A 21,673-nucleotide genomic window follows, 5' to 3' on the forward strand; every position below is an offset into this window, starting at 1 on the left:
GCAGAAAGTAGGAAGAAAAACAAAGACAGTGAAAAAGAATCACAACCAGTCCGAATGACTGTGAAAAAGGAGATGGAAAGTTGTCTAGGAGACCTTAAGGAGATGTTTCAAAGCCAGCTGAGAGTTTTCATGAGACATCAATTCAACATCAAAACACAATACATTCACTACCGTGAGCTCAAGAAAAACATGAAATCTCATGAGTGTTTGAGCCACATTGATTTCTCCGAGAATTATGCATGTAAATTGTCAGCAGAGATTCAGGCAGTTCACTTTGCATCCTCTCAGAAGCAGGCAACTCTACACACTGGGATCCTTCATGTGGGTGAAGTAGACAAACATTTGTGCTTTACATCCATCTCAGCATCAAAAGAGAAAGGTCCACCTGCTATATGGACACACCTGTCCCCTGTTCTGGACCACATAAAAACCCATCACCCATCAGTAACTGTCATTCATTTTTTTGTGATGGACCGTGTCCCCAATACCGCCAAAAGGGCAACTTCTACTTGTTGAGCACGGACTTGTACAAGAAGGGCTTCAAGAAAGGAATATGGAACTTCTCTGAAGCAAGTCACGGAAAGGGAGCTCCAGATGGAGTGGGTGGGGTTTTGAAAAGAACAGCAGACAGATTAGTTAGTGCAGGGAAAGACATTCCAAATGCCATGCAGCTGTATGAGTGTCTTCTGAGTTCCCAGACCTCTATAAAGCTGTTCTTTGTTGATGAGGAAGCTGTCCAGCCCAGCCTTTATGTCCCCACTGAAGAGCAACATTTATGTGTTAATTTAGAACCCTGCTTGGATGATGGGCTTAGTTCTAGTGTTAGTGTTGACTTGTTATTGTGTTTGCCACTGGTTTTGGGCTTACTTCTTGGCTGTCAGTATTGTACGAGACACACACCGTTATTATTCAGATTCATGAAATATTCATATCCCAGATGTATTATTTAGGATTAAAAAATGTTTCTGTATATAAAATGTTCTTAAAATGTTCAAATTAAGCCATAAGTTAAGGTGAATGTGTAATAGTTTTTTGGTCTTTTAACTATGGGTGGTCAACTCTGTTATGCACGTCATCTCTGTTACCATCAATGTCAATGCTGTTTGTGTCATGTTTTTATTTAAAAATGATGATTAAATATGTTTTATTGTTATCAAATTGATTAGAAAGTGTGTAATAACTAAAATATTTACCACAATAAATTACAATTTATTTAATACATTTTTAAAGCTACATTTAATGAAAAGGGACACTGTTCTTGACATCTTATCAGTTAAATGCATTGGCATAGTTTCCTTTTTTTTGTAAGTCTCTTTCTTATCAGTCTAAAAGTTTCATTTATGGATATAGAGACAAAAGTTATCTTAGGGAGGGCAAGGTTTTAAATTATATAGTTATTTTACTCTATATAATTGACCCAATTTGATTTGACTTCCCTGTTAGTATGTTGTTTTTGAGAATAAATATTTTAAATCATGTAAGTTTGAAGTCAGAAGACAATAAATATACAACATTAAGATTGTGTTCTATCAGAATAAAAAAGTTGAATTGGAAAAATTCACAAGTGTTTTTTCAATACCTTTGCTTGGCAAATTTAGCTTTTTTCTTTAATTCCTCTTCATATATGTCATGAACAGTGGGAAAGGAGAGGTGGACCCAAGTGCAGAATAAACTAAAAGTATTTAATAATCAAAAAGACCAGAGGCAAACAAAAACTTGCTTCCAAAAGTTCAACAAAAAACACAGGGATCAAAAAACAAGGAGCCACACAGGAGCACGAGCAAAAACTGACACTGCAACAATCATCACTGGCTACTTAGAACATACAATGAACTGACAACACGAGGGAAGGAACACAGAGACTAAATAGACAGGGGTAATCAAACACAGGTAAGACTAACAAGACACAGGTGAGGGCAATCAGGGCAATCAAGGCAGGGAGAAACACAAGACCAGAAACACTGAGGACAATACAAAATAAATCATGAAACACTAAAGACACACAGAACTCAAGAGTCTAACAAAACACACTAGAACACAGAGATACACAAAGATAATAAATGACAAAATAAAACAGAAAACACTGAAGACAAAACTAGGAAACCATCAACACTAGGAAACATTAACACACAAGGAACACTGGGATAAAGCGGGGAAATATAAAATACAAAACCAAATCATGACAGTATATTTTGTTTATTTATTTTTAACCTTGTGGTTTAATATATTAGAGTTCCCCCCTTCACTATGTTCCTTCTCTAAGATTTTTAAATGTTATTTTTTAAATCTTTTTTTCTATGTATAGGATATCAGTTTTCCTCTGATCACTGATTTAGCAGCATCCCATAAAACACTTCGCGATATGTCCCCATTATTGTTATTATCCATGTAATCTTTAAATTCCTTCTGTAAGTATTCCTTACATACTTTGTCATTCAGGATACTTGTATTAAGCTGCCAGTGTTTTTCTTTTTCATGTCTAGATGCAAAGTAAAATAAACAGCTGAGTAAACAGAGATGTCTCTGATCCTTGTTCTACAGTCTTTCAGTCTATGTCTGTCTGAGTTATAAGTAAAAACAGTAGTCAATTCTTGAATGAACATTATGGCTCACTGAGAAGAATGTAAATTGTTTTTCTGTTGGGTGAAGGTCTCTCCATACGAAAATCATTCCCAGCTGCCAACCTGTAGGAAACTCTACCGGAGTGGAAAAACATTCGGAGCTTCCGGTGGTGGCGTTTGAAATCGTATTCCTTTATCGCTGAGCAAGCGTCTCTGCAGGGTAGTCATGGTCAAAATAAATCCTCCTCTCACCGTGGAAAAACCATGTGGAGTGCAACACCAGTTTCTTAGTTTTATACTCCTGGAAGTAAACAATCACCGACCTGGGTTGCGTCTCCTGTGGCGGTTTGGAGCCGAGAGCTCTGTGGCACTGCTGTATTCCTAGGTCAATTTCAGCAGCCGGCTGCAGCTCTTTTCTGATAAAGTTGCTAACAAATTGCTGGATGCTGTCCTTCTCAGCTCCTTCGGGAATGCCATAAATGCAGACATTGTTATGCCTTGAGTGTGCCTCCAGGTCCGTTAGCTTCATCTGAAGGCTTTCCTGTGTTTGTAGTGACTGGCACAGAGCCTCCCTAAAATCCACTGTAAATGGTAAATGCACTTGAGCTTATATACCGCATTTTTAGTCTTCAAACTACTCACAGCGCTTTTACACAGCATGTCACACCTACCCATTTACACCTATTCACACACTGATGGCAGTGGTTGCTATGGGGACTACAGATGAAAAGTAGCGTTTTGGCTAATTCTGGTATTTTTACCCATGTATAATCATGTGTTTTATTCATTTGCACTGTCCCCTTTCTTAATGGCTTTATATCCGATTTTTCACACTTAAATATAATATAAATCAAGTATATCCTCTGAAAATAACTCTATGAGTCATGACTGTCTACAATGGGTGTAACACCCGAGTCCCACTGTCTGTGATGTTTTCAGAGTTTTCCGAGTCATATTTTCAGTTTGTTTACATCGCCCGGATGGCCGGCTGACTCCTCCCCTCGCGAATAAAAGTTGTTTAATTGAGGGACTAGAGAAAAGAAGAATAGCATACTGTACTCACTGCTTAACTGTGTTTCTAGAACACGCTCATTTTGTGTAAATTTACATGCAGTGTTAAGATACGAGCATAATAAAGATCGCTAGCATTAGCATGCTAACACAACAATGCACCGCGAGTTGTTTTGGTTTCATGCTGGTGCTCAAGGGCAACATCTGCTGAATCCTGAAGATGGTCCTCCCTGGAATGTGACCTTAATGGGAGTGGTCTGCGGTGCTGTGCATTCTGGGATTTAGAGTCTTTCATCCACATGAGCCAAAAAGACACTTTCTGCCTTTTCCTGGTCAAGAAGGCACCAACTTCAAAATTTATTTCACATTCCTACTACATATATGACCCAATATCAATACAGATTCATGTTTCAACGGGTGAAGTATCCCTTTAAGTGTCTTTTAATGGGTCAATGTGTGGTTTGTTGTTAGCCACATAGGGACGCCTGTGGCGGGGTGTAACAATAGACTATATTTTGCCTTTAAGAGAGATCGTCATGAATGCTGAGCTGGGATATTGGATGTACTGATTTATCTGACCATGCCCCTCTCTCCTGCAATGTACATATTGGTGATAGTCCAGGAAGAACATTGTTGAGGTTAAATACTAGTATCCTAAGTAACCCAAAATTTAAAACTCAGTTGAAAAACAAAATTAAATTATTCCTAGAAGAAAAGGACACTGGGTAAAATAAGTCTGTGAAAGTATGGGATTCATTGAAAGCTTTTGTCAGGGGGAAGATATTATCCTTTTGTCCCCATGAAAAGAAAAAAAAACAATTAAGACTAACAACAAACAAACAATGAAAGAACCTTTTTGCCACAAAAGTGAACAAAAACTGCCTTGATCACAAAAATAAAGAAAATCAGAAATTAAATAAACATATTAGATTCACAATTTTTTTTTTTTTTTTTTTTTACAAAACAGAAATATTACAAGTCAGGCTCAAAATCAATTAAACTCCAAGAAGGCTGCAGAAACAACAAACCGACAACACCATATCCAAAGAAGACATCCTATTTCAAAAACCACACAATATAAACAAAAGGAAATGCAACAGACTTTTAAATAGTACTATATGCTTTTACACACAACCACAACTAGAAGATGAGCAACAAATAGTTAGATTTCTAAGTAATCTCAACCTACCGGTTCTGTCAGAGGAGCAAAATAAACTGCTAATAAAATAATCGAAAAAGACTGCACTGATTTACACAAGTAATAACACAAATAACACACACAAATAATTTTAAACATAAAAATGACATTTTTGGGTCTTGTTATACCGTTACAAAAAGGCATACTTGTCACTGATTTAGAAGTGGACAGCAAAGAGACAATTTAGAATGTGGATCATACAGGCCAATTTATGTGTTGAACGTTGAGTCAAAATTATTTGTAGCCATTGTTGCCAAGAGACTGGAAAGGTTCCCCCTGAGCTCATTCATAATGTCCAGACTGGCTTTTTCTTTTCAAAAAGACAAACTTATGATAATATTAAACAGTCACTTCACATAATAAATAATTTAACATAACAATTTTGAAGCTCTCTTCATCGGCCTTTCCTATGTAACACACTGAGGAAATTTGGCATGCATGAAAATGTTGTTAACGTCATCTGCACACTTCATAGTAAACCATCAGCCCAGGTTAAAATAAATGGTTATCTTTCAGACTCAGTCATATTAGAACATGAAATGTGACAGGGGTGTCCTCGGTCGCCACTGATTTTCACCCTTTATATTGAACCTCTCGCACAGTTGATAAGGCAGACAGAAAGAATCAAAGGAATCAGAATGGAGGGGATAAACCACAAGGTGGCATTATATGCTATATATCTAACTCAACCTTAAAATTTATTTCCTGAATTAATTAACGTTATTTAGTAGATATGCAGGATATAAATTAAATGCACAAATAATGTCCTTTAATTACTCACCCCCAAACCACATCAGAGAGAAATTCCGCTTAAAACAGGACCAGAATCTCGAAATATTTGGGAATACACTTACCAAAAACATTATATAAACCTCCCTCCTAACAAAAATTTAAGAGGACATACATAGGTGGAACTCCATTTCATTTCTTAGTCTCAGTCACAGAATTGACTATGTGAATATGAATGTTCTGCCTTGTTATCTCTTCTTATTTCAGGCCCTCCCCGTGGAAATTACCTCTAAAACCCTTTCAGAACTCAATAAGGTTATTCAGATTTATCTGGCAAGATCTGGCAAAGCATGAATGACCCTCCATTTTCAGACAGTGTTGGCTCACAAAAATCTGTGAGAATACAAAATCCTTTAATCAAAGCTCTGTTAAAAAACCTAGAGGACAATAAGAGGGGAATATAAACTTGATGATAAAATACAAATAATTCAATGGTGTGCCTATGATCCCGGTTTTAAACCTAACAAAATGGATTACGGATTTAAACCATGGACCACAAAAGAAATAACAACACTCATTTCTTTAACAGAAAGAGGACAGTTTGGGGCGCTGGTGGCGCAGTGGTTAGTGTGCTTATATGGAGGCTATAGTCCTCAACGCGGGCGTCCCAGGTTCGAATCCAACCTGTGGCTCCTTTCCCACATGTCAATCCCCACTGGGAGTGCCCAGTGACACAACCTTTCTGGTTAAGAGTTTCATGAAACATTGAAGTGTATTCTTAACATGGACCTGCTCCTGCAGTTAAACACATTGTTTTTAGGAAATGCAGATTGTCAGGCAAGAGGCACTGAAAAATACCTGTTTGGCATATTAGGGCACGGTCACACTGGCAATCCGTACCGTGCCTAAGCACGCTTCACCCCTAAAGTCCAGTTTTTTATGAGCAGTGTGACCGCTCCGTCCTTTGCCATGGCACACTTTGGAGAGGTGTGCTTCAGCACGGTACAGTTCATGCAAGAGCAAAGCACGGGGGTAAACGACGTTGACAGCATTTATTATAGAGAAATCCTGAGTTTCAGGCTGTATCTGACTAACATGACACAAAATAAAGACACAAGCTAGCTGTCATGTTTTCTTATGTGCTGATGCGGACTGTACCGCGCGTAACTTTTGTTTTTTAAATTAATTTATGGCTGTATGTGATTAAAATGACTCAAAATAAGCCACAAAATCAGTAAAATAGATCTCATGTTCTATGTGTCGTTCTATGATGCGCAAAAGCGGACTCGACTGCGCGTCTCTTTTTCTTTTTTGTCTCAAGTCTGCCTGTTTGTAAATGAGCACTCGTCATAATAACATAAAGCCACGCATGTGCTGTATTACGACGTTATGTACAAGAGGTAACCGTGCTTTGGTCCGGATTGTCTTTGAGCATTGTGATCGCCAGCCCCCCCGCTGGGGAAAGGGGGGGCCAATCATGCTTGAGTACGGCACGATATGGATGGCTAGTGTGATCGCGCCCTGGTTACTTCCTGAACCTCCCACAATACAAAGCTGGATTAATATTGTAAATGATACAGTATGTATGTTATGTAAAGAATCACTTTTTTTCTGCGTCTACAGAAGGAAGTTTTTGTTAAACTCTGGTTGAATTGGGCTGTTAAACCTTTAACATATTTTGTGGAGGTGTTCTTGTGATGTTGTCTTGTCTTAATATACCTAATATAATTTAGCTTAATCTTTTATTTAACTTATTCGCCATTTTTTTAATTCATTTTGAGTGCACACTTTATCTCTCCCACATTTAAAAAACTGAGGACTGCAAAGGAGACTTAATTGTTTTTCTGTGACAATGCTCTGTGATTTTGTTGCTGTCCAAATTTTAAAATAAAGAATTAAAAAAAGAGATTGTATTAATTGTTCTTCGCAGTTTAGCTGGGTTGTAGCACCTGCATGCTCCAGAGGGAACACGCTGAGCTTGACATCCAGACATATTTATTATGCAGCTATATTAATCCCTCATTTATCATGTTTTTATTGTGTAACATTCTTATTTTCATATTTAGTCATGTTTATTTTAATGTATAATGTGTTTAAAGCTTGTAGACATCTGGGCAACTGTGGCTGTTTTAAAATGTGCTATATAAAAAAGCTTTGACTTAAAAGTTGAGTGTGGATGTAGGCTTTAAGAAAAAGGTGAATTTCAATATCCTCCTACAGAGAAGTAGGTTGGTGTGAATATTTTCTGACTAATGCAAGGCAACCAATGTCAAAACCAGTCTCATTACATGGATGTGGGCCTCTTGGCAGGCATTTTTCTCTGTCAACTTGTATTTCAATCAGGAGATAATTATGAATGGATAATTGTTTCATTTACAAGTTTTGAAAAAGAACAAATTCGCAATGTCTTTAGCGATTACACTCCATCATCAGGATGTCTTCATTAAAAGGTAGCTAGGCTAACAGCAGAATACCCCCTGATGGAGTCTAGACACCAGTAGTGGTGATGGAAGAATGCAGCATTTGAGGAGTGGACTTGAACTGGAATGGTGATTGGAGTGAGAGAGTCGCAGCGATCAAACTGAAAAGACAAAAGGCAAAAGGCACAATAGATTTTTCTAGTGCCAAACAGATGAAACAGGCTGTACATTATTACTGATCGCAGGTCTCTCACTCAAAGCTTCACTGAGCAAATATCCTTTTCATTAGGACACAAGTAGTTCTGGGGTAAAAGATATACCCCTAGAAAAAGACCTGTAGGTCATGCAGCCCCTGCAGTACTGAACATTTCTGATTGGTCAGACACTCACAGGGTAAGCTCACTCACAGTTTTTAAAAGACTGCAACTGAAAGCGCACTGTTTTTTTCGTGCATTCTTATTTATAATCAAAGTCTTGGTGTTACAATTATGAAAAGGTACAATACGCAAGATTACAGACTAAACATGACTTAAAGAACAAAGGAACAAATCATGACAAATATATAAAAAAGAAAGAAGACAACAAACAATCTAGTATACTATAGTTCAAATAAAGCCATCATTTTTCATTAGACAAGATCAATTCACTTTATTCCCCTCCCCACACACTTTCTCCTTTCATTTTCCCCTTTCCCTGTTCTCTCTGGTTTTATAGTGTTCTTCAGGTAGGTTCCTTAGCTTCTCAGCAGCCTGAGAAAAAAAAAACAACAGTTCAAAGCTTAAAGAGACATTTAATACAAAAACAGGGGCAGAGAGAAAATATACAGTATTCTGGGGTTTGCACTGTGTTAAATAATGCTGTAAAAGGGTCCGCTTTTGATTCAGGTTTTTCAAAGGCCTAGGATGGGAGAAAGCTTTTATAACAAGACATTTAATTTCAATATGGTAAAAATGTTCATACTTAAAACTAAAAGGAGGACCTAACACTGCAAAATAATTTGTGCAAATATATTTTTTCTTAAATATGTATGTATTGCAGTTCCCAAATAGTAATATTCCAGCTTGATTTGTATAATGTATTTGTTGTGTTTTTTACCTGTTCAGGTGTTAGGTCCCTTTGCTCCTGGGCGAGCATCTCATAACCCACCATAAACTTCTTAACTGTTGCAGACCGCAGCAGAGGGGGGTAATAGTGAGCATGTAGCTGCCAGTGAGTGTTGTCCTCCTTCAAATGGGAGCCAGTGGGTGCGCCTGAACAAAGAAAACAAAGACAGCAAATTGCCCTTCGTAAAAAAAAACATCAAACCGTAGACTAAAAAAACAACTTCATTCTCGTTAATAATTCATATCTATATATATATATATATATGTGTGTAGAAAATATAATCAAGAATAAAGTCGTAAGTGTAGGACATTTGTCTCGAAAAATTGTGCTTTCAACCTCAAAATTTGCATGTTTTTTTTTTTTTACTTGGCCCAGATACTCTGGTAGGTATCTAATCAACTTCAAGAGAATTAAATACGTAGGACTATTTATATAAAATAGACGGTCTCTGGGATGCACCAAACCAAACTAAAATGAACAAATAAAGAATTTCTGAGAGTTCAGAGTTGACATGACTTAATACTTAAAGACATAAATGCCTAACTGTAATAAGACATAGGAGGTGTGTCAATGTGCTAGTTGTGTGAAAGGGAAACCCTAGAACATCATGAACTATGGAGTTATTGTGTAACAACAGCTTAAACTTATAAATGTACAGATGGACTTAAATTATCTTTCTCAGCAGTCACTCACTTCTCTGTCAAGCTATGTAAGAAGGAAATGAGACTTAAAAAATGTTCTCACATTAATACAAACAGTTTTTATTCTTACCGTGCCAGCCCATGGAGTAGGGAAAAGAAATTTCAAACAAATTGTCGTACTTGGTCAACAGTCTCTTCATAATGTCAGCCAGACCTGATAAATAGGTAGAAAGACAGACAGACAGACAGACAGAAAGACAGACAGACAGACAGACAAAATAAGTAATTAAAGTCAGTGAATTGATAAATGTGTATTATTAAAGGCATTAGGGAGGTGGGCTCAAGCAAAGACAAATTATAGGTAAGAGCAAAGAAAGATGTAGGAATGTACAACTTTGAAACTTGTAAATTAAAAATATAAAAATTTTTCTGTAAGAGGCAATGGAGGATTTAGAGCAAAAAGCCTGTAAGGGGACACAGTCGCCAATCTGGTTTCCCACAGAAGTACCGTGACTGGGAGGTCACCAGAAATGATGCACAAGGAATGGAATACAAGAACATCAGCACTCCAGGGAGGCTGCCCGTAGACAGACGCCCAACTTTGGTAAGCGGATACACTGGTGAACAACCTTTCCATTCTTTTGACTTTCTTCTCTTTTGTCATGACATTTTCAAAAATCACCCAGTTTAGACACTCCACTCTGACTCAAGTGGAGATCAAACAAACAATGATTGCACGCCTGCACAGGTGCTTTATAGATGAGGTGTGGGTCGTGACCAGGTAAGCCGGTGTGTCTTAAAGAAATATCCACAGACTCTGACGAGCAAGATTTCATATCCCGTACATGTAATGTCACGGGGTGGAGAGAAAGTCTTGGGACGAAAGAGAACCTCAATCCTTCCTGTTCCAGACACTTTGCTGTTTTGTTGTAACTAATTTTCTGTTGAAGCCTGATTGAATCATTTTGTTAGTCAGGTCTTTGTTGTTATCTTTTAAACGTGTAGAAGTGTGGTGAGCAGTTTGTGACTCATGAGGAGTTCAGCAGGAGACACTCCACAAACAGAACTACTGAAATTAAGGATCACTTTACCATTGCATGCATCTTTTACAATTTGAACTGCTTTTACAGCCTGTCCATTGGCCTGTGGATATAGTGGGCTTGAGCTAAGAGGTTAAAATCCATACAATCTTGCAAAATGGGTTACGGGCTTACGGAGTGCTTGGACATGTGCATAAGCAAACATAACAATGACATATAGGAACCCAAATCAAAACAAAATGCAACAACAACACAACCCACAGAAGACACACACAACACAGACACACACAACCAAAAACAACAAAACCCCGACAGTAAAAGAACCAAAACAAAAACCACGAAAAACGAAAAACCCCTCAACGTAGCTAAAGCCAAGCTCACTTGAAAAAGTCAGGCTGAAACTAACACCATCTACCAATTAAGCCTCAAGTTGTTCCATGAATGCAATCCAGCCTTAATTAACTCAAGACAGGTTTGCATAGTCTCGCTTTGTGCACGCACACAAGGTTTATAGGAAGCGCAAATTAATGAAAAGACGATCAAATGAGTCACACAGAAGGGAAAGTTAGAGTGCGTTTTTTTTCAACAGCTGAACAAACGCTGCTGATTGAGCTGTTCAAAGAATTTAAAGATTTTATTACTAAAAAAAGGTAAAACTGCTGATAATAATAAGCCAGGGAGATAGCTTGGTAGAAAAATACAGATACACTAAATGCAAGTTTTGCGAGTATTACAACATGTTTCAGTTTCATGTGCATCTCACTTTATATTTTTCTGTGCTCTTTTATCTTTTATTGAAGCTTCTTTCTCTTACATAACTTTTGTATTTTCCTTGGGATCAGTAAAGTATCTATCTATCTATCTATCTATCTATCTATAGAATGAACTTTGAATTGCTTCTGTATGAAATGTGCTGCACAAACTCATAAAGAGGTTAAAGCTATAAATCAAGAAAAACTATCAAAATTAATAAAAAACAAAAGTGCAATGAAATGAATGAATTACTTGGGGGAAAGGAATCACAATAGTAAAAGAAGTAAGATGGGCTAAAAGATAAAAAAGGAGATAAAAAGAAACAAGACAACATCACATAAAGCAAGTCTATAAAAGTGTTTTTTAAGAAATGTAAAATAAGTCACTCATTCTGCTAGCCTTATCTCCTCTGGCAGGTCGTTCCAAAGCCCTGATGGCGAAAACATGGTTACCTTTAGATTGAAGTATTGACTATTGAACGACCAGGAGGCCCCTACCCGGGGATCTAAGGCTGCGGGCTGGCTCAAAGGGCGTCAACAATTATGTAACTTTTGATATTAATGTAATTATGTAATATAACTTTGACCCCTGTTTATAGTAAAATGTAACTCCTAAGTTTCTGGCAGTGGGTTTGATATTAGCTGCTAAGGTACCAAGGTTGCTCTTAATGGGATGGGTGAATTGTGAATTGATAACTATGATGGTATTCGTTTTTTCATAATACCATACCATCCTGCCATTTTACCATGGTATACGGTATATGACAGTATTTGAATTTTTTTTTTTTTTTTTTTTTTTTAAACTATAAAAAAATCAATAAAAAAAACTTCCATTGTTGTATCGATCACATTCACAGTTCATAACCTGATTGCCGACCTAGGTTTTGCTTTAGCTAACTTTCCTGTTCTCATAAATTAATGTCATTTTCTATTTTGCTTTTACATCAATTAACGACACCTACAACTTCTGTTTCAAATAACATAACGAAATTGCACACTCTAATCATCGAGGTTTGTTGCCAAGAAAGTGGCCGCCGCTCTGGGTGGAAGCTTGTTATGGCAGCTCCAACCCCCCTCGTCATTGTTCTTTAGTTTATTTTGTTAATATTGACTTGCTGTTGTTATAACTTTGCAAGAAACTCCAACTTCAAACAACAAACATGGACATTCATCTTTTTGGAGTATTGGTGTTGTTTTTCTTCCTCTGTGGACTCTGTGAAACTTCCTCGGGAGACCCAACATTTAGTCATGGCTCCATTGTTTACACCCGCGATCAGCTGGTTGCGCTGTGCCAATATTTGCCAATATAATATATGAGTTTGATATTTAGTGAAATAAAATGTGGAAGAGACATCAATATACATTCTGCTGGCTTCAATTCACCACTTTGCCGTCTGTGTCGCCAATTTCCCATGCCCTCGAAATGTACGTACGCCTGGGTCAGAGTTTGCTTACCGGTGCGCACATTTTACCGTCAGGTTTGTTTTTATAGATCACAGACTTTGCGTGGGAATAGGCGTACGCCAGTTTGCCAGTTACATGTCTACATGTAGTAACTAATGTTATTCTGCCACCTACTGGTCACTTCTGATAAACACATACATTTAACATTACACACTGTGAAGTATGTATTATCTTCTGGTCATAGGAATATAATTGAAAATGAAAAAAAAAATCAAATAATGTTCTACATGATTTGGTCCAGTAATCCAAAAATGGAGCAAATTAAGCACATAATCTGTGACATGCTTGATTTATTTATATTTTAGTGGGTGATCTTTAAAATCTACTGACATATGGAGCTGATTATAAATTAATATTCTTTGTTGAGCAGTCATCCATGTTCAAACAATGTTTTTTTTCTATGTTTGTATTGGGTTTACTAATAAAATACAAAACTGAAAAACAAAAGTATTTTAGCTAAACACCTCTTCAACAGTCAACAACCTAATGATAGGTGATCTAACTTATGGTCTGACAACACCAACAACTGTTACTGCTAATTATTCTATCATTTGATATGAAGACAAGTTAATGTTTTTTTTTTTTTTTTTACTTATAGTTGTAAAGGCTGGAAAAACATGCAAGAACATTTAGTGTAACACCTGTCAAGACCATTTGCAATAAACAGCTATAAACAAAATTTTACTTTTTGGAGTTTAAATTGCTTTTGTTTGCAGTTGACGTGATGCTAATTTAGAATCACTTCAAACATCTCTCTGAACAATAAATTATTATAAGGGATATCAAATCAATAGGTTTCTCCCCTTATGAATGAATGTGCTTTGAATGAGCATAGAAGTAATTGGTCAGGAATCCAACCATACTCACTTTCTCTCTCATCTCTTGTCAGTTCATTGATTCTCAGGACATGTCGTCGTGGTAACAACAGCATCTGGTAAGGCCATGTTGCCCAATATGGCACTACTGCCAGCCAATCAGAATTCTCCACCACCAGCCGCTCCTAGAGAATAAACAAATCTAAATGTTTTTGAAAGTACAGGGAAAAAATAATATATCATTGACAGGATTTTTCAGAATGGGCCTTTGGGGGGTGACTATACGCACTATAATAAGCATTCAACCTGCGTATTACAGTATAGTCTATGAGTCTGTGTTATCTTATTTGACAGAGATCTATGCATTTTCATGTTATTTCAGACAATTTTTAAACAACATTTCCATTATGCTTAAGTAACTGAAACCCCAATTAAATCTGGTCAAGATTTTTTTTTCATTGTAACAGTGAAACAGGGTTAGGGGAAGGTAGAGGGATTTTTAGTGAGAAGGGTATAGTGAGGTTGGGAGTGGGGAGGCAGTCAACTGCATAGGTCACATCTTATGATTTCAACCTCTTCCTATGATGGCTGCTTTAAGTCACAGATAATTTGGATCATTTTATAATATCAGGAAATTGATAAATAATCAAAAATATATTTGCTGGTATTGCCCAGACCCCAGCTACGTAATACGCTGTTATTATAACTCAGTAAAGTTTTTACATGACTGTTGGGATAAACATTTACCCTCCATGTAGTGGATAGCTGTTTGAAATTAATTTGTATTTAAATGTATACTGCTTGTTCTCTACAGACGAGAGCAAAGAGCAGGGCTGAGGTCAGCAGAGAGAAAGTGGCAAAAATCCAAACAGTCCGCTGACCTCAATGACTATAAGCAAAGACTTGTCTCATTCTCCTCCAGCCTGAAAACAGCCAAGACAACATATTATCAGAACAAGATATGCAATGCCACAGATACAAGAAAAATGTTTTCTGCTTTTAACTCACTGCTTCAACCACCTCCTCCTCCACCCTCCGATCTGTTCACACCAGACATGTTTGCCTCGTATTTTACTGAAAAGGTTGCAACCATCAGTAACCAGTTTTCTGAGCCTGACCAACTCAGCCCAAAGGCACCAACCAAAAGTGCCTCACTCGACTCATTCTCCTCTCTGACTGAGGATGAAGTCTCAAAGCTTGTGCTAGACTCTCGGCCCACCACCTGTCTTCTGGACCCAATACCATCAAGCCTACTGCAGACCACTTCCTCTCCGCTTAATGCTGCACTTAAGCATATCATCAACTCCTCTCTGTCAACGGGTGTGTTCCCCACCACATTCAAGCAAGCTTGGGACACTCCTCAGCTCAAAAAACCCACACTAAACCCAGCCCAGGTTGAAAACTACAGACCGGTTTCTCTTCTGCCCTTTCTGCCAAAAATACTTGAGCGCACAGTCTTTAAGCAAGTCTCTGAGTTCCTGTCCAGAAACAATCTGTTTGACCCAAATCAGTCAGGCTTTAAGCGGGGCCACTCTACTGAAACTGCACTACTGTCAGTAACAGAATCGCTACGAGCTGCCAGAGCTGCGGGTCAGTCATCAGTTCTATTACTGCTAGACCTGTAATCCTCCTATCCACGCTCTCTGAACTTGGCATCTCAGGATCTGCCCTCTGCTGGTTTGTGTCCTACCTCTCTGGGCGATCCTTTAGAGTGTCGTGGAAGGGAGAAGTGTCCAAAGCACAGCTTATCCACAGGGGTACCTCAAGGGTCAGTGATTGGTCCCCTTCTTTTCTCCATATACACAAGCTCACTTGGTTCAATAATCCGCTCTCATGGCTTCTCATACCACTGCTATGCTGACGATACCCAGCTCTTCCTGTCATTCCCGCCAGAGAATGTTACAGTCTCTGCAAGAATCTCATCATGCCTTGCTGATATCTCTAAATGGATGAATGAATGCCACCTTCAACTCAATCTTTCAAAGACTGAGCTCCTTGTCATCCCAGCCAGTCCCTCTATGCAACCACAGATCAATATCCAGCTTGGAACAACCAAACTCATGCCCACAAAGTCTGCCCGCAACCTGGATGTCATGATTGATGACCAGCTAACTTTTAAGGTTCAAGTAGCCTCGATTGCCCGGTCATGTCAATTTGCCCTGTACAACATCAGGAAGTTCAGACCTTACCTGTCAGAACATGCTACACAGCTCCTGGTACAGGCTCTTGTGATATCACGCAATCGACTAGTGCAACTCTCTACTGGCAGGTCTTCCTACATGCACTATCAAACCTCTGCAAATGATACAAAATGCAGCAGCATGACTAGTCTTCAACCTTCCTAAAAGAGCACATGTCACTCCGCTGTTCATCTCCTTACACTGGCTCCCAGTTACTGCTCGCATCAAATCTTAAACTCTGCTGCTCGCTTGCAAAACAGCGACAAAAACGGCTCCTCCTTACTTTAACTCTCTCATCCAGGTCTACACTCCCTCCCGTCCACTACGCTCTGCCAATGAAAGGTGTCTGATCCAACCTTTACAACAGGGTCCTAAGTCTCTGACTAGACTCTTCTCCTCTGTCGCCCCCCGGTGGTGGAATGAACTTCCAAACTCCATTCGATCTGTAGAGTCCCTCTGCACCTTTATGAAAAAGCTAAAGACCCAGCTCTTTATGAACACCTACTAACTTAATGATGATGGTCTCTTTATTATTGATGATGATGATGGTTGTGATGATTGTTTTTGTTTGATAACGACGACTTATAAGATGGTTTCTATACTGATTAGAGCTCTCAAGAACTGCCTTCAATGTTGTGCTTTGCCTCTGTGCAATGTCAGCACCTGTGTGTCCAATCGGACTCAAAGCTTATCGTTTGCTCTTATCCTTGCTTGTGTTGTACTTACTCTCTGATGTACGTCGCTTTGGATAAAAGCGTCTGCTAAGTGAATTGTAGAATTGTATATGTGCATAGCTGTACCTTTTTCTCAGCCTCTTGTATCGCATATTGCATCAGCAGTGGCCGTCCATGTTTCTCATAGTAAGCCCTTTGACAGCGATCTGAAAGAGCTGGCTCATTTGGCAGGAAGTTGCTGGCCCAGACCTAACAAAAAGCATAAATAAGAATGAGCATTATGAGACACACTGGGAATCCAAAAAATGTATCTACTTTTATATTTTAAAACGGTTCAAGGCAGCATGCAACCTCCGTATTTTTCCCAATGCCCTGAGAGAAATGTTTGGACCACTATTACACCACCTTCATCAATGCTTATTAAGCCGTCCCCCTGCGCTGCAATTGGGTCACTCCGACCATGTAATGGTCTATTTGATTCCTCTTACCAGCAGAAACTAAAGCTCTGCAAACCTGTTGTGAGGACATCAAAGCAGTGGACCAGTGAAGCTGTTGAAGAAATAGTGCTCGCACTGCTCTAGGACAAACCGGGCCTAAGCACGGTTACCTCTTGTACATAAAGTCGTAATTAAGAACATGCATAGCTTTATGTTATTATGAAGCGTGCTCAGTTTACAAACAGGCGGACTCGAGAAAATCTGTTGGGACGCGCAGTCAAATCCGCGTCTGTACATCGGAGAACAACACAGAGAACGTGGACACTGCCATCATGGATCTCTCTCCCTCTCAAACACAAACCCTCATAATATAATATACACACACACTTTCTATCCCACACACATACGCATACATCCTCACCAAACACACACTCTCTTGCACACACGCACACTCACTCACTCACTCACATCCCTTTCAATCTCTCTTTCCTTTAGCTGCAGATATAACCCAGGCATCACCAGCTCCGTTATACTTATAACATAACTAAAACGATCTATTATACATTTGCACCTATGTCTCGTACGGCTCAGTATAGATGGTCTGATATTTGTCAGACTCAGTGCATTTTTGTTACCTCAAATTATTTTGTTGTTCGTTTCCTTGTGTCTAAATCTGTCTGTTTTATCAGTTTTTTGTTTTCTGTTTACAGACCTTTCTGTGTTTCACATACATGTACACACACACACATACACATAGACACACACATACACATATACACAAGCACACATGCACATAAAATCACTCCTACACTTACACATAAACTAAGATACAGTCTCATATCAGCTTTCATAAGTCTTTCAACATGACAGCACTAAAATAGCTGGTGGTACGCGGGCTCCCTGTGGTGGTACGCAAAGAAATCTCCACAATATAAAAAACAAACCCGTTCAAAAATTTGTCGTACTCTTACCTAGCTTGTGTCTATTGGGTTGTATTTATATCAAATGTGTTTTCCCTCTAAATTAATCTAGTTTTTGCAACAAACAACTTTAATCTGCTCAATTTATGCTCGCGCACAGACATAAACAACAACAGGAGTAAGCCTCGTGTTTTGAAAAGTTCCACTCGATATTCTGTTATAGTTCAGTACTGAAACAACAGCAAGCAGCTGTAGTCCTACATTAACAGAATATCTGTTAATGTAGGACTACATTAACAGATATTCTGTTATTTATTGGAGTTCAGCACACAATCCACAGCAAGCAGCTGTACATTAACATTTTTAAAACGGAGCCAGGAGAAGCTTCAGTTTGGATGCATGTACGGACAGCGGACCTTATCGCTCCCTCTATCTCTCTCTCTGTCGCTCTGAAGCTGATGTGATTCTGCTCTCTTTTGATGTCTTAACACTCCGTAGGAGTCGAGAGGGATATTTTTTAAAAGGCAGTTTTGCTATGTTGAACGCAGAGACTTACAATAAAGCGGCACTGTTTGCACCGAGCCTGCAGAGCGCACGCCTACACTCTCACGTAGAACACTTTTTATTGTTCTGCATTTTCTAGCAAGTTCTAGCGCTAGCCCTTAGTAGGCCTACAGTGTGGCTGCCAGCAGTCAATAATAAGTAATATTATTTTTATGAATTAATTTGCCTCTTTCATGAAATGTGTGTTGAAATAGGCCTACAGTGTATTTTAACGTCTACCATAATGGTGGTACTTGGAGAGCCAAATATTTTCGGAGGTGGTACGCAGTCTAAAAAGTTTGAGAACCACTGGGCTAGGGCTCGGTCTCTGGCTCCTGTTGCCACTTATCTATGTGTGTACTTATCTACTGGTCTCACCAATAAGAGCCCCAGCTCTTTTGCGGCACATCCCCTGTCTCCTTTGACATTATAACAACGCTAATTTTTTGTTGATAGTGGTAGTGACGATGGTGGCAATAATGACGATGAATATTGTTATCATTTCTATAACATGAAATTACTTATTTATTCACCTATTTTATTATTTTTTTGTTTTGTTTTTTTGTTTCGTAGTGACTTTGTATTTGTTTTCCTCCTTTTTCTCACTCTGACTTTCCATCCACACACAAACACGCACACTCAAGTAAAATATGAATATACCCCTTTTCTGGCTTGTGCTCACTGTAATTGTCTCTTGTGTTGTATCGTAAGTGTATTGTCTCTTGTCTTGCAATAAAAATAATAATAATAGTAATAATGAAATTATGCGTTAACGCACACTAGACTTAATATTACACAGAATAGAACATACCTGCACAGTTCCTCCATTGCACATTTTATGTTTTTATATTTTATATTCTATTATATATTTTCGAATATATAATACAATATTTGTATCTTATTCTATTTAAGCTGTCAGTAGGAGCTCTTTTGTTTTTATATTTCCTTGCTGATAAAAAAACCAAGTCAAATTTCTTGTATGTGAAAATTTAGTTGGCAATAAACACTGATTCTGATTCTGATATTTAATTTGAATTCTTGTACATAGAGAGCTAAGTCAACTGAAGTCAAATTCCTTGTATGTGCCCAAATGGCCAATAAAGCTGATTCTGACTTAGCCGATTCTTATTATGATTCACAATTCAAACTGAAAGCAGCGTCAAAAGGGCCCATGTACCTTTGTGCACACTGTGTTGCAGCCGGAGAATATGTAGAAGTCAAAGTAAAATATAATTTTCATGGGTTTTGGATAGTGCAAGGCAGAAAATGTCACTGCCTGTGCCCTCTTGGTGGTAGAAGCAAATGGGCTAAAATCATTATTTTTGTTGTTGTACAAATCGTGTTGAAAACAGGATGTAAATGTCATGTGCTTTAGAATTCTTTTTCAATCAAAGGCCCTTTGACTATGACTAATTATAGGCTTGTATGTAGAGGCAATGCCTGTGAAAATAAATGTGACTCTTACAACAAATGTCCTGATGATGAGACATTTAAATTTGCAGTGCCATCAAGATCACGCCCTTCAACAAAAATGTACAGTCACTATAGTCTTAGACTGTTTTATAAGTGGAGTTCAAGTGGATATATTAAACAAAAAATTAAAATAATTGAACCATACAAATTCCTTTTTCCAGTAATGAGAGCTATTGCTGTTGTAGAATATTTGCATCTTAACTTATAAAAAACTGTGATCTCATCATATATACATCATTTGGAGAAGATTGAACTTCCATTTTTTTTGTATCAAACTTTTCTGGAAGATCTGATGAAAAGCATTTGAATATAAGAGTTGGTTAGAGTACATTCCCTGTAAATAGCGATCATTTGATCTTTTAGACTATTTCTCCATAAAGGCCACAACTTTATTCATTTTTCTTTTAACTTCCTTTGTTTTATAAATGTTGATATAAATATATTTGTATATATTTAGTTTTTGATTCATTGTCAAACATGTAATATCAATTCCTTTTTTAAGTGTGGATGTGTGCATTTAGTACCTGACAGTGAGGATGTGGATTTGAACAACCCATCATGGCTCCTTTATTCTCAAAGATCTAAAAAAGCAGAAAATAGGAGAAAAAGGGAATCAACAGTTTAGTTTTCCTTAATTAGATGTAGGCATACCAACACATTATAACAAAACAAAAAAATACAAAAAATAAAAATTAATCAATCAACAGCGACACCTTGCCTCAAGTGAAGCCAAAAAATGTAAAGCTCCCTCTGCTGATTGGCTGCAGTATAGGTTATTAACCCCTCGCCATGAGGTGGTGCTTCCCTCACAACTACACATCAACCTACAGTATACCTTATTTATTGTATAGTCAGGCCTAGATACTTAGTGTATTGATATTTTATATTAATAAGTACCATCACAACTCAAAGCCATGACACACACTGAAAGAGTTCACTCATCTACATCTTTAAGGTTTAAGGTTTCTTTATTAGTACCGAAAGGTAAACTTGATGTGCAGACAGGAATTCAGCGCTTACAGATATAAATACAAGACTTTATATAAAAACAATTCAAGGGAAACATTAAAGGACACAACGGACATTTGGCCAGCTGGGGATTGAACCCTTGACCTTCTGGTTGAGAGGTGACAATTCTACCAATTGAGCCACGGCCGCCCCGCTCAGTTGTGGCATCTCCAACTCCTCTATGCGCCCTATAGGCAAATTGCAAGGGATCGAGTGCCTGCTCAGTTTGCCTCACAAGCTCTGTCTTCACAAGCTTTTCAAATGTCTTCATTACAATTTAAGTAAGAGCTACAGGCCTAAAGTCATTTAACGCTTTGGGGCTGCTGAACTAAATAAAACTTTAAGCCTCTAAATAGGAAATATTTTTTAAACAGCTGCGATTGAGGTCAGGATTTATCCGAAAGAGGGCTGTTTTTCTCCTAACATTTTTACAGTATGAACCTGTGTGTGTGTGTGTGTGTGTGTGTGTGTGTGTGGATAACAGCCGACCCCTTTGAGCATACAGAACATTAACTTAAGATCATAACTAATCTGCATATCTGGGGATTGAAATCATCAATAATAAGCTGATGTGCCATTTTTCCTTTATTTCGCATAGCGCACGCAATTAGGCCAGGTTACTGTGACATAAGATAAGAACTAGACATCACACTTCAGGATCATGATCAGCCACTTCATTTGATACAGGACGTTTCAGGTTTCA

The 21,673-nt window shown here is 38.1% G+C and overlaps 1 protein-coding gene across 1 annotated transcript in view; it reads right to left on the bottom strand.

Annotated features, from left to right (window-relative positions):
• Positions 1–5,877: 5,877 nt before the first annotated feature.
• galt (galactose-1-phosphate uridylyltransferase) overlaps positions 5,878–21,673 on the bottom strand; it is a 31,174-nt gene continuing 15,378 nt past the window's right edge. Inside the window, exons 6-11 of the mRNA XM_020636905.3 lie at positions 20,487–20,543; positions 16,716–16,838; positions 13,788–13,920; positions 9,795–9,878; positions 9,015–9,169; positions 5,878–8,668 (exon numbers count right to left, since the gene is read on the bottom strand). Coding sequence (XP_020492561.1) covers positions 8,597–8,668; positions 9,015–9,169; positions 9,795–9,878; positions 13,788–13,920; positions 16,716–16,838; positions 20,487–20,543 — 624 coding nt within the window. The 3' untranslated portion in view covers positions 5,878–8,596. The remainder of the gene's footprint in view (positions 8,669–9,014; positions 9,170–9,794; positions 9,879–13,787; positions 13,921–16,715; positions 16,839–20,486; positions 20,544–21,673) is intronic.

The sequence above is a fragment of the Labrus bergylta genome, chromosome 17 (genome assembly GCF_963930695.1).
Source record: "Labrus bergylta chromosome 17, fLabBer1.1, whole genome shotgun sequence".
Lineage (NCBI taxonomy): Eukaryota > Metazoa > Chordata > Actinopteri > Labriformes > Labridae > Labrus > Labrus bergylta.